General features: G+C 43.0%; 1 protein-coding gene across 1 annotated transcript in view; it reads right to left on the reverse strand.

The window, feature by feature from the left end:
- Positions 1–11,853, reverse strand: part of mao (monoamine oxidase) — a 36,688-nt gene extending 24,835 nt beyond the window's left edge. Inside the window, exon 1 of the mRNA XM_019268299.2 lies at positions 11,739–11,853. Within this exon, the coding sequence (XP_019123844.1) occupies positions 11,739–11,793 (55 nt within the window). The 5' untranslated portion in view covers positions 11,794–11,853. The remainder of the gene's footprint in view (positions 1–11,738) is intronic.
- Between the last annotated feature and the right edge of the window lie 2,728 nt (positions 11,854–14,581).

The following is a 14,581-nucleotide window of genomic DNA, read 5'->3' on the forward strand; positions in this document are numbered from 1 at the left end:
AGCAAGACGAAGGAGATGATCGTAAACTTCCAGAGGAAAGTATCACACTTCACACCGGTGAACATCAAGGGATCGGACATAGAGGTGGTGCAGAGCTACAGATTCTGGGTGTTCACCTCAACAACAAACTGGACTGGACTGAAAACACCATGCTCTCTACAAGAAGGGCCAGAGTCGTCTCCACCTGCTGAGAGGCAGGTCCTTCGGAGTATGCAGGGCTCTCCTCAGGACTTTTTATGACTCTGTGGTGGCCTCGGCCCTCTTTATGCTTGTGTCTGCTGGAGAGGGGCAGCACGGACATGGACAGGAGCAGACTCAATGACTTATTAGAAGAGCGAGTTCTGTCCTGGACTGTCCTCTGGATCACAGAGGAAGTGGGATGAGAGGAGGATGTTAGCTAAGCATCACCCCCTACATGACACTGTGGGGGCTCTGAGCAGCTCCTTCAGCAGCAGACTGCTACACACGCTGTAAGAAGGGAGGTTCCGCAGGTCCTTCATTGCTGCTGTGAGACTTTACAACACCTGCACCTGATATGTTGTAGTCTCCTGTTCATGTCCTATTGCTATTTTTTGTTCTTGTTTGTTTTGTTTTTTGTTTATGTTCTACCTAATACTTGTTTTGTAAATTGCCACATTCTTAAATCTGCACATTCTACTTTAGTACTTTTGTAAATATGTACACTTGTGTTTTTTCCCTCCTTGATTCTATTTTTCGCTGCTGTAAACAAGTGAATTTCCCCGTTGTGGGATAAATAAAGTATTATCTAATCTTCTAATCAAATCATCTAATCTAATCTAAAGAGAAGACACAAATTAAAAAACTTACTAAGTGCTATAGCAAACCACACCTAAACTGTACCACTTTGACATCCCTTTAAACCCTCCTACACCTCCTCCTTTTCGAGCTCATATTTCAGAATCAAAATACACACAACGTCACCTCGAGCACACCTCACAAAAGTGGACAACTAATTCATCCATCCACTCACCTTCATCTTAACATAGATGAACTCAGGATGGCCATGTTCAAAGTTTTCCACTGACCCACGCCAGCAGACCCACTAGACTACTACTACTACTGCAGCCATTATCCTTAAACTGCCTCCGTGTTTGACTCAATCTTCTTCTACAATGAACATGTCTTACTTACACGGCATCCATCTCTACACTACCACTGCTCCTTCTGTTGACTTTGGGGGTTTCTAAAATGGTCCAGCAATTTGAAAACGTACCCATAACAGCAAAGCTAGAACGTCAGGCCCCAAATGTTTAGCAAATGCATCACTCCCCTCCCTTCCATCATGCTGTTTATGCACTACCTAACACTCCGTTGCACACCATATATTCTCTATGCTCCACTGCCACTGCTGACTCTCTCTCCTGTTTCTCATTTTGGAAGTTCAGGGCTTTGCCTCTCTCAGCAGAAACCACCAATACTGGTTTCTCCATATGACGTTCATCCTAATCCTACCATAATACCCTGATTGTCAAATCGCAGAACTCAGCTGCTGCCTTCATGACAAGTACAACTATTCTTCCTTCTATGCATCAAAACACATACCAGCAAGTTTACATTAGCGGCATTAGCGTCTTCTCCACAACAAAACCTTAAATCTGGTCAGCTTTTTCCCATGTTCACTTCAAAGTTCAATCAACGCTCAGGTTTTCAAGAACCTTCCTCTCTCAGTCTGGATAAAGTGCGACTTGATTCTGGTTCCATCACACTTGGCCTCCCCCTCACTGAATATTTTCCCCTCATTGCCGCAAACAGACCAAATAAGTTCAAGAGTTCAAGCCTTACTCAATCTTTCATTTGTTAACAAATCATTTAAACATATCTCTGTTGATGGTGTGGTCTGTGCTAGTGAATTCTGCAATTAAAGGCTGCTGTATACAGTATTTGAAGCTCAAGACAATGAGCACAAATCTCATTCAAAACTGTTTGTTGCTGTAATGTAGGTTAACTTGTTCTTCTTGACTCTCACACCACGCAGTTGCATTAATCTCTCTGCTTCTCTTTTGTGTATTTTCTTCTCATTTATCTCTTTTGATTTCTCTTCTCTGCTGCTTCTCTTCTCTTCTCTTTCTTCTCTCTTTCTTCTTCTCTTCTCTTCTTCCTTCTCTCCTCTGCACACAGCACCTTGGGGCTTTGGTTGACCTAATTGTCTGCTTTCTCTGAGATGTTTAAAAGAAAAAATGACGAAGTTTTTCTTTAGCCCTAGTCTCAGATGTAAATTTATTTATGCATTTGACCTGAGTACTCAACATTGAGGAGTTTCTGGTGGTTTTTTTTTTGCAGATCCACAGTACTATAGTATACACGGATGATACACAGATGCAAATGCACCCACACACACACACACGCGCGCGCGGCACACACAAACACCCACACTCTTTTCATCTTCTGCCCTCTGTGCTGGAAAAAGAGACAGGGGCAGACACTGTTTCCCTGACAAAGTATTGTTAAGATGGAGCCACTTGGCAGGAACACACTGGATTCGTATGTATGTATGTATGTATGCATGTATGTGTGTGTGTGTTATGTGTGTGTGTGTGTGCATGTGTTTAGTATTAGTAGATAGATAGATAGATAGATAGATAGATAGATAGATAGTAGATCGATAGATAGAAGTAGAAGATAGCTAGTACTTAAAGAGTATGGCATTGATAGTAGGGGAATGGCAGAGGAATTAGCCTAAATTACCTGCTGGTATTAAGTGGTTGAAGAGTGGGATTAAGTATTTAGGTGTTTACCTGGGTGACCAGTCAGAGGAATTGAAAAACTGGGAGGGAGTGGTAGAAAAGGCAAGGAAGGCCCCAGGCCCGGACGGCATCAGCCCCAGGCTACTTAAGGACTGTGCTGACCAGCTCTGTGGTATCGTCAGGCGCTTATTCAACCTGAGCCTGAGCCTGGAGAAGGTCCCGGCCCTGTGGAAGACCTCCTGTGTGGTCCCGGTACCAAAGACGCCGCGCCCCAAGGAGCCTAACCATTTCAGGCCTGTTGCCCTGACTTCTCACCTGATGAAGACTATGGAGAGGATCATCCTACATCACCTGCGACTGCTGGTGGGCGCACAGCTGGACTCCCTGCAGTTTGCTTACCAGCCTGGAATCGGGGTGGATGACGCAGTACTATACCTGCTGCACAGATCACTGCTCCACCTGGAGGACAGGAGGAGCGCTGTGAGGGTCATGTTTTTTGACTTCACCCACAACACCGCCCACTGCCACATCCAGAAGTTCTCCGATGACACAGCCGTCGTTGGATGTGTTTCTGAGGGGGACGATCTGGAATACAGGACCATCATCAGGGACTTTGTCAGCTGGTGTGAGCTAAACCAGCTTCAGCTCAACACGAGCAAGACGAAGGAGATGATCGTAAACTTCCAGAGGAAAGTATCACACTTCACACCGGTGAACATCAAGGGATCGGACATAGAGGTGGTGCAGAGCTACAGATTCCTGGGTGTTCACCTCAACAACAAACTGGACTGGACTGACAACACCCATGCTCTCTACAAGAAGGGCCAGAGTTGTCTCCACCTGCTGAGGAGGCTGAGGTCCTTCGGAGTATGCAGGGCTCTCCTCAGGACTTTTTATGACTCTGTGGTGGCCTCGGCCCTCTTTTATGCTGTGGTCTGCTGGAGAGGGGGCAGCACGGACATGGACAGGAGCAGACTCAATAGACTTATTAGAAGAGCGAGTTCTGTCCTGGACTGTCCTCTGGACTCCACAGAGGAAGTGGATGAGAGGAGGATGTTAGCTAAGCATCACCCCCTACATGACACTGTGGGGGCTCTGAGCAGCTCCTTCAGCAGCAGACTGCTACACCCACGCTGTAAGAAGGAGAGGTTCCGCAGGTCCTTCATCCCTGCTGCTGTGAGACTTTACAACACCTGCACCTGATCATGTTGTAGTCTCCTGTTCATGTCCTATTGCTATTTTTTGTTCTTGTTTGTTTTTGTTTTTTTAGTTTATGTTCTACCTAAGTACTTGTTTTGTAAATCTGCACATTCTTAAATCTGCACATTCTACTTTAGTACTTTTGTAAATATGTACACTTGTGTTTTTCCCTCCTTGATTCTATTTTTCGCTGCTGTAAACAAGTGAATTTCCCCGTTGTGGGATAAATAAAGTATTATCTAATCTAATCTAATCAAATCAAATCTAATCTAATCTAAAGAGAAGAACACAAATTAAAAACTTTACTAAGTGCTATAGCAAACCACACCTAAACTGTACCACTTCTGACATCCCTTTAAACCCTCCTAACCTCCTCCTTTTTCGAGCTCATATTTCAGAATCAAAATCACACAACGTCACCTCGAGCACACTCACAAAAGTGGACAACTAATTCATCCATCCACTCACCTTCATCTTGAACATAGATGAACTCAGGATGGCCATGTTCAAAGTTTTCCACTGACCCACGCCAGCAGACCCACTAGACTACTACTACTACTGCATGACCATTATCCTTAACCTGCCTCCGTGTTTGACTCAATCTTCTTCTACAATGAACAATGTCTTACTTACACGGCATCCATCTCTACACTACCACTGCTCCTTCTGTTGACTTTGGGGGTTTCTAAAATGGTCCAGGGCAATTTGAAAACGTACCCATAACAGCAAAGCTAGAAGCTGTTCAGGCCCCAAATGGTTCAGCAAATGCATCACTCCAATATCCCTTCCATCATGCTGTTTATGCACTACCTAACACTCCGTTGCACACCAATATATTCTCTATGCTCCACTGCCACTGCTGACTCTCTCTCCTGTTTCTCATTTTGGAAGTTCAGAGGCTTTGCCTCTCTCAGCAGATAACCACCAATACTGGTTTCTCCATATGACGTTCATCCTAATCCTACCATAATACCCCTGATTGTCAAATCGCAGAACTCAGCTGCTGCCTTCATGACAAGTACAACATATTCTTCCTTCTATGCATCAAAACACATACCAGCAAGTTTACCTTAGCGGCATTAGCGTCTTCTCCAACCAAAACCTTAAATCTGGTCAGCTTTTTCCCATGTTCACTTCAAAGTTCAATCAACGCTCAGTGTTTTCAAGAACCTTCCTCTCTCAGTCTGGATAAGTGGCTACTTGATTCTGGTTCCATCACACTTGGCCTCCCCCTCACTGAATATTTTCCCCTCATTGCCGCAAACAGACCAAATAAGTTCAAGAGTTCAAGCCTTACTCACAATCTTTCATTTGTTAACAAATCATTTAAACATATCTCTGTTGATGGTGTGGTCTGTGCTAGTGAATTCTGCAATTAAAGGCTGCTGTATACAGTATTTGAAGCTCAAAAGACAAATGAGCACAAATCTCATTCAAAACTGTTTGTTGCTGTAATGTAGGTTAACTTGTTCTTCTGACTCTCACACCACTGCAGTTGCATTAATCTCTCTGCTTCTCTTTTGTGTATTTTCTTCTCATTTATCTCTTTTGATTTCTCCTTCTCTGCTGATTCTCTTCTCTTCTCTTCTCTTCTCTTCTCTTCTCTTCTTCTCTCCTCTGCACACAGCACCTTGGGGCTTTGGTTGACCTAATTGTCTGCTTTCTCTGAGATGTTTAAAAGAAAAACTGACGAAGATTTTTCTTTAGCCATAGTCTCAGATGTAAATTTATTTATGCATTTGACCTGAAGGTACTCAACATTGAGGAGTTTCTGGTGGGTTTTTTTGTGCAGATCCACAGTACTATAGTATACACGGATGGATACACAGATGCAAATGCACACACACACACACACACGCGCGCGCGCACACACAAACACACACTCCTTTTCATCTTCTGCCCTCTGTGCTGGAAAAAGAGACAGGGGCAGACACTGTTTCCCTGACAACAGTAATTGTTAAGATGGAGCCACTTGGCAGGAACACACTGGATTCGTATGTATGTATGTATGTATGCATGTATGTGTGTGTGTGTGTATGTGTGTGTGTGTGTGCATGTGTTTATAGATAGATAGATAGATAGATAGATAGATAGATAGTACTTTATTGATCCCAGAAGGGAAATTCTTTCATTGCAGCAGCAATGAAACACACTGCTCACCAAATACTGTACAACACACATTCTAAAAGCATCCCTGCCCAAAGCTGCTTCCCTATTGTACAGGTACATGTAAGGTAGCAGCGCTTATTATGTAAGTCAAATCTAATAATAATAATAATAATAATAATAATAATAAGAAGAAGAAGAAGAAGAAGAAGAAGAAGATATTTTTCGTACTATTAAAAGTGCATGGAGGATGGCTGTCAGTGATGGACCATGTTGGCTCCATAGGTTAGACATAGACCAAAGAGAGTCACAGCACTGCTACACTACTTTATCATGCCAGACACTTTATAAAAACTCTTTTCTCAATCCACACAACAAAGTCATTTCCATATGAATTATTGTGGAGATTAATCATGCAAGAATTAGATCCCTATGAATAGTAATGCAAAAAGTGAAGAGGTTAATCTGATGTAATAACAGAGAGCATTTTAAAAACAGTTATCAGCCCTGTATGTGTCAATGTGTCTCTTTGTCTATATTTTTTAGTTTTTCTGACTGTCCAGGGTGTGCCCAAATCTGACCCTGCATGCTGGGATACACTGCAGCTTTAGTCAGGTTGTAAACACAGTGAGTGTGAATTTCATTTTTTTTACATTTTTAAACATTGCTGGCCATAAAAGTCCTTGGGCCATTTCCTGCCTCTGCCTCGTCTGACTCGCCTTGTTCCACCTCTGGCTTACCACCTGTCGTTCATCTTTTCACTTATAATTGCTCTTGCTATCTTTTTTTCCCAACATTTGCCATTTACAGTTGTCCAAATCGCATTAGCAGGCATCACCCACAGTAGATAACAGCTGCCATGTCCCTGCAGCTCAGATTGTACTAGGAATTCAAAAATGACACTTCTTCTTTGTGTCTGTTCTTACATTAATATAATAATATGATACATGTATGTTCATGAATGATTTGTACATGACAAGATGCAATAGCTTTAACCAGGTCACAAAATGATCTTTTTGTGTTCATTTGTTCAAATGTTACCAACCAATCTATGAGCCACTTGCAGCCATCTAAAGCTCACTAACACAATTTATCTGATTAATTAATTTAGTCTAAAAGTTGTGGTTGTATGTTGCTAGCTCACGTTTTTATGTTAGGCTAAGCTAAACAGCCGTTGGCAGTCGCTCCATATTTCACAAACAGATTAAATTCACTATGAGTAGGTTGCTTTTCACATGAGGGATGTAGTTCAGAAGTCTTGACTATGACAAAATCTGCATGTCAAAATCAAATCAACATGCGTCACTATGCTGAACATGAAACACCATGCTCTCTGAGAGAGGCGTCACATTTGACCTCCATAAATCTTTAATGAAACAGATTTCTCAACAAATCTCTTGATAGCTGCTGTACTCTCTTCTCGAAGGATTCTGCATTTGGATGCCATGCTGACATTTTTTCTTCTTTTAAAACTTACTTGTGTGTGTAATAGTTGTGTGTCTGTTTGCACCTCAGCAAAGTGTTGTTTTCACAGGAACACAAACAAAAAATCCAATACCAGCTGAGTGACAAGTGAGCCACTTGAATCAGGGCCCTAAAAGGCTCCATATTGATCCAGAGGGGAAGACATTTACAAAACACGCAGCAAGGACATTTTCCCTATCTCAAGTTCTCAGCACGGAGACACTGATTGGCTGTTTATGGGCAACAAACTGAGGAGCAATTCTGACAAGCAATTACGCAGTGGCTTGAAATTCAGACAGAGAGACATGAGATAGACCAGACAGAGTGAAAACAACCAGTAAATATTCTATTTAGATGAAAACTGCTTTATTTGCTACATACAATGTTACAGTTTCCTTGAAGATAACTGGTATATGATTATGTTTGGTTGAGGAAAGAGGGTCTATGTTTTGGGAAAAATGCAAATATGACAACTTCCCATTTTATGGGAGGGATGTACAATTATCATTGTTACACAATCTTTAGGCTGGAGTGTAACAATGGAGTTGCCCAGCCTGCAGTGTGCCTCCTGGGAATCATTCTAACGGGGTGGCTGTGGCTCGGAGGTAGAGCGGATCATCCACTCTAAATAAAAATATGCGGTTCGATCCCCGGCTCCTCCAGTCTGCACGTCGAAGTGTCCTTGGGCAAGATACTGAAGCCCAAATTGCTCCTGAAGGCTGTGCGAATGTGTATGAATGGTTAGCTCCTCAAACTGATGAGCAGTTGGCACCTTGCATGTCAGCCAATGCCATCAGTGTATGAATGTGTGTGAATGAGATATGTACTGTAAGTCATTTTGCCTGACAAACACTGAAGAGAAAAGGAACATTTCTTTCCCCCCACAGAACACCTGTCTTCAGGTTTGCATCACACAGAGATGCAAACATCCATCAGCTACATGTGCTTTTTTCAGTCATTGTCATCATTTATGAGATTAATACAGCTGAGATTACTTGCCACACACAAGACAAACACAGAGGTGCAGGCGTGCAGAAAATTACATATGGAAACACACATGCTGTCCATCTAATGATTATATTTGGCAAGCCAACAGCTTGTCTTGTTTGCACAGCTGGACAGAGAAAGTGGTGCTCTAGGATTGCAGCCATGTTGATGGTAATTATACAAGCTGTCAGAGAAGCTAAGGGTTCATGCTGCCTTAGGGGCGTTATGACATGATGTGAGTTAATTTTAACCAATGCTGTATTGTGCAGAGTCAACAGGTGCATGTGAAATGTAGTATGGGATTGAGTGAGGAGTATGGGGTGTTACTTCATGAGACTGAAGCATACTGTGTGACTTTCAAAGAGGAAGAAGACATAAAAAAGGTCAACAGAGAAGTGAGGACTGACACTTATAAGCAAGTGTGTGTATGCTGCTACTGAAGTCATTTAGAGCTGCTGTTCATGGCTTTTACCAGATTTCTAGATACCAGAAGAACAATGGAGCACATCAGGCACACTGACACTTACAGTGCACAAAAACTTAGATAGATGAGACGATAGATGAGACGATAGATGGGACTGATGTTTATTCATTGCAGGCTTACTCTGTGAAATTCCACTTTAAGAAAAATTATGATTTATTCATCTAAATTTGAATGGATCATAACAGATGTGATATGAAATGAATTTGCAGATGCTTCAGTTCAGGTAGAGACCAAATGTGGCCTACAACAGATGCTATAGACTGATTTAAATTCAGTGATGAGTGTAAATGAATTATTTAATTATGAAGACCTGATGAACAAAACTTTGATATGTTCAAGGTTACTTGAGAGATATGGCCATAGACCATCAGCAGAAAAACATGACTTGTTAATGTCAGAGGATTGCTATGGTTCCTTCATGAAGCAGGAGATCTTTGAGGTGTGCTACTGCACAGAAAGAAGAAGACAGATTACAGCAGACACAGACAGACAGACAGACAGACAGAATAGCAGATTACAGGTTATTATACATTCACTCTCTCTCTTGCAACATTTATAAGTTATTTTCATCGTTATCATCAGCTATTTATGTGTGTGTGTGTGTGTGTGTGTGTGTGTGCGCGCACATACATTGCTCATTGGCCATTTGACAAGAAAATGTGCTGTCCAAAGTTTAAAACAAACCTTTCTCCTCAGGAGACCTGCCTGCCATTTCTATTAAGCATGTTGTAATTTTATAGTTGTTTCACTTTACTGCTCACTCTGGGTAAAGCTCTGTGGAGGAGAGGGATCCAGCAGCGTATATTGGCGCACAGTCCAGAAAGTGCAGCCCTGTTCTCTATATCAGCACCTGCACAGTTTATTAGGGACAAGTGTGTTGGACTGCACAGCAATGTAGAGTCAAGTCATGAGGAATAAATCACATTAACCACTTAATTGTGCAATCTGTGTTTCAGAGCTTCTCTCCTCTTTCCATTTCCATAGCTACCTCAAGTTCCCCATTCCTCTCCCTGTTTCCCTTTCTCCCTTCCTGAATTCTCAGACACTTTGATCTTTCTGCATCCTTCACTGCTTCCTAGCTCAGTCAAAACAAGAATAAGTGGTTTGCTGCTTCTCTTCCCAATTATTTCTGTTTTCCCCTCCTCTGTCTCTCCTACCCCCTCTTCCTTGACATCCTCTCTGCTGCTGGTTTTATGACAGGCTGTCACAAGTGTTAAATATTTCCTCAGAAATTGCAGTGGGTCAGAAATTTGCTGGCAGGCAACAAAATGACAAGTGCATTTGCAGGTGAATGGAGAAACACACATCTCAGGAGAAAGTGTGATAGAGATAGAGACAAGCAAAGACAGAAAAGAGTACTCCCTCCCCCTCGCTTCATCTGTCCTTTGATTGGACAGTGATTGTTATATGTGGACCTCATTGCAACCCAGTAAAGGGCAGCGGTAAACAAATGGTGTAATTACAAGACCCTAATGTGACACGAGGGAGGAGACCTGCACAGGAGAAAGCCAGCGGTGGGCTGTCTGCCAGTGTTATTAGATTTACTTTTCTGTAGCATTTGTTTTGCTTGTTTGGCTGCGATCTGAACTGACACTGACCCAAATTCTTCACAGTCTGACAGACAGACGACATGCAGCCAGGCATGCACACCATTGATCTGTCACTCTAACAGAAAAAGGAAGGAGGTGGGAACAGAAAGACTATAACTTGACAGATGTGTAAACCCTTCTGCTGCACTTGGCACCAACAAGACTGACAGCTCGTCTGCAGCAGCACTCACAGCAGTCAGAGACGCTGCGTCTGAAAAGGTGTGGAGCTGCAGGAAACAATAGTGTAACACCATTTTGCTTTACCTAATTATTCTGTTCCAACCACACAACTGTAGACTGTTTTTATCATCAGGAAAGTGTCTTTCTGGACTAAGTCTTCTGAGATAACAGCAGTCTGTGATGTCAGGTCAGAGCCTTTAGTATTCCCATCAGAAAGTCTGTGTCTTTGTCAAGGACTCTGTGTTTTCTCTGATGAACTAACACTGAACACAGTCACACACACATACACACACACACACACACACACACAATAAAAATGAGCTTGCAGGCCTTTTTAACATGCAAAAGAAGCAATGGCAGCACCCTGCAAACCAGCTGCTCAGCGCCGGTTCTGGCCACATTTGCGCCCTGGGCGGACCCCCCACCCCCCCATGAGCGGTATAGAAAATTTGCGAGGTTTTGTTTTTTTTTCGGGCGCTCGTGCGCCCTCACAGAGACTGCGCCCTGGGCGGTCGCCCACATTGCCCATAGCTAAAACCGGCCCTGCAGCTGCTGATAGACTAAATAAATTCATCCTCAGTGTCAGAGCTCGTCTCTAATTGGTTCACAGACAACATAAAAACACATCGACAGTAAGTCACGTGTCCATCCCTCCTTTCTCTGCCTGTGTTGGTTGACACAAAGTATGTCCTGACTGATAAGCTGTTACTCAACAGGCTGTGCTGCGCTGTGGTGGTGCAGCGGTTGACTGGAGACGTGTAGTCTCACGGAAGAGACGTGAGCGCGGACAGAACACACGGTTCATTACGGAGAGAAAAAAGCCGCCTCCTGCCAAAATAAAAGTCTCTAATTCTCAGAGGAGTTTATGAATGAGCTGCACAACAAAAAAGCGAGCAGCTTCCGTGCCATAGTTTGTGTGGTCACCTTCCACAAGGCACCGGCCGCTACATCCCCGATCTCCACCTTTCAGTTTATAGTTTGCCTCTTTGCACTGCGAAGTGAACTTTACTGCTGTTCACCTACCTGATATTCCTCCGCCGACCACTATCACATCGTAGGTGTTGTCGGTTGCAGTCATGGTGCTGTCCGCTCTGCCGTGCTCACCGCTGCGCCTTGTTCGCTCGCCGCTGAACGCAGGGCGCACGGAGGAGCGCATCTGTATTAAAAGCGCCGGGCTGGCCCCCACCCTCCAGACTCCGCCCACTGATAGTAGAGCAGCTCTGCTCTGTGCACGCGGACTGGACATGCACAGCCTTACTTTATATTTCATTTATATGTAGTATGTGCACGTGCAGCAGTTGAAGAGTCAGACTTTGCTCCTCGTTGTGCACAAAGTCTTCTCTTATCAACAGTTATCTAATAAAGGAGCAAAGTTTGAAGAGCGGCTGTAAATCTTTGATCTTTGATCCATCATCTTTTTATGATATCCATGATCATGTTCCTCCAATGAATGCATTCAGAAACTTGAGTAGATTCCAGTTGTGTCTGATTGTCAAGAAAAGCCTTCAACCAGCTGTGTATGATCCAAACATCACTGAGTGATTTACTCAGGAAACACAGGTCGACATTTGATGTTCACAGTGGAGGTTTGATGTGTGTTGACAAAAATTCCAAAACTAAGACAGAGATGTTATTCATGGTGAAATATCATCATAGTCTGCTTTGACATCTCCATCCTTCAGCTTCTGTTGCCCTCTGGTGGCTGCTTACAAGCAGCTAAGAGTTGATCTTTCTCCATGCTGTAGCCTATGACGTGCTCAGGGCCTGGTCATGTGATTTGGGAGCGTTTCAGGAAACTAATGATACATTCGAATTATGTAGAGATGCAGCTCAGTTTGTGATGAAGGCCAAAGTGTTTGCACGTAGACTCAGACAACCAGTTACCCATGCAGAGGGCCGACAGTCCACATGCACTTCACTCAATGTCTTACTTCAAAATTGATGAGCTGGTCAGCTGATCTTGAGCAGCAGAAGGTGTGTTATAAGATGTGTTCTGTGATCTTTGTCATGTACATTTTCAAATAATGTTAAAATAAGAGCCACCTAGTGGGTTAATCTGACGACGACTGTGCTTGATCCCAATCCTCATTTAATCTAATTTCTGGAATAAGCTACTAATGTCCCACGCTAGCACGTCCCTGTCCTTACAGGGAGTAGAGCAGTGTGGAAAAGACGGGGAAAAGAGAGAGTGATTACATACACTGAGGTACTACAATTGAATGTAATCCAGTACAACAGCACAGGAATACACCCTGTCCTTGTCCAGCTCTTACTGTTAGAGATGTTAGACTCTTTGAAGAGTGCACTTTTTGTATTCCAAAACATATTTCAGTTTAATGTATCCAATACAACACCATCAGTATTAAACAAAGCCTGGGTGCTCAAATCAGAAGGAATGTGTAATGTAGTGTAGGTGGTATGATAATATTCTGCAGACGTCACTGTTAGTGGAATGTGTTGAGGTCTAGGGCTATTTGGACTGGACACAGACGTCCTGTACAAGAAGGGTCATCTCTCCTCTTACCAAGGAGACTGAGGTCCTTTGGAGGGTGCAGGACTCTGAAAAACCTTCTATGACACTGTGGCGGGGTCTGCATTACACATTCTATACAGTTGTCTGCTGTGGAAGATGAAGCACATAGAGAGAGACAGGAAAAGACTCAACAAACTGTGAAGAGGTCCAGCTCTGTCCTGGACTGTCCTGACTCCACAGTGGAAGTGGTGGAGACTTCACATATCAAGAAAACTCATCCTCATTGATATCTTGATAAACATCAACACACAAATATATTTCTTCATAATGGAAAACACATTTGGATCATGGCATAAAAATGTCTATGCCACCTGAATAAAAAATAGGTTCAGATCACCAATTTCTACCTTATATTTGAAGGATCTGAAGTACTTCTCTCCACATGGTTCTGGACTGGCTATTCTCTCTGGCTTGGTCTTTTACATGCTCAAAGCATAGCTCTTTAATTTCCTACACTTTCATGCTCATTAGATCACCATATATGTTATATCCATTACCAAATCACACATACATTATCACATTTAAATATAGTGATTCAGCACATATCCTGTAAATCTTCTGTGTATACCTGTTTGTGTTTCTGGAGCTGTTTGAACACTTCCTGTGGATCAATCTCAGGATGATAATAGGTCATGCTGGCTGATGACATCATGATGTCGAGGTCTGAGGGAAACTGGTGGACAGGTGAGGGAATGTAACATATAGGCACAAAGACAGGAGACAGAGGGAAATGAAGCAGACGTGGCCATGACAATGTGTGTGGGAGGTGAGGTTTAGAAACACAGTTTAGAATAGCTGCAGACAAGAACACATTCTTTGTCTTTTCCTCTGTAAGGTGCCTGCATGAGGTTTCATCCAAGGCTCAGTGGGAGACAAAATGCACAACAGAATACACACTGTTATGAGTATGAGAAGAGAGGAATACTGTACATGTTATTTTCTTGAGCAGAAATTGTACCCTGATCCTCTTACGTTCATCTTTACTGAGAGATGCAGAGACCGTGCTATTAAACTGAACCACAGGTGTGTGAAGTGTGGGCTGTCAGCAGAGGGCAGTAGTTGTCTGGACTTCACAGAGACAGACTTGACAAAGAGTTAGATTTCAGATAAAGTATTTGTTTTTGAATCTGCAGAGTCTTTGTCATTTTACATCAAGAAACATTATTCTTAAACTGCTGCTACTATCTGTCAGCGCAGTCCTGGGCACATCTGTCCTTCACAGAGACTCAGCCTCTCTGGATGCTCCTTTCAGTCATGTTACTAACCTGTTTTCAGTTCACCTCATTCATAGTGAAATGTTCCACCAGGAGTTTTCTTTCATCTTTTTTCTGTC

Source organism: Larimichthys crocea, chromosome XII, assembly GCF_000972845.2.
Source record: "Larimichthys crocea isolate SSNF chromosome XII, L_crocea_2.0, whole genome shotgun sequence".
NCBI lineage: Eukaryota > Metazoa > Chordata > Actinopteri > Sciaenidae > Larimichthys > Larimichthys crocea.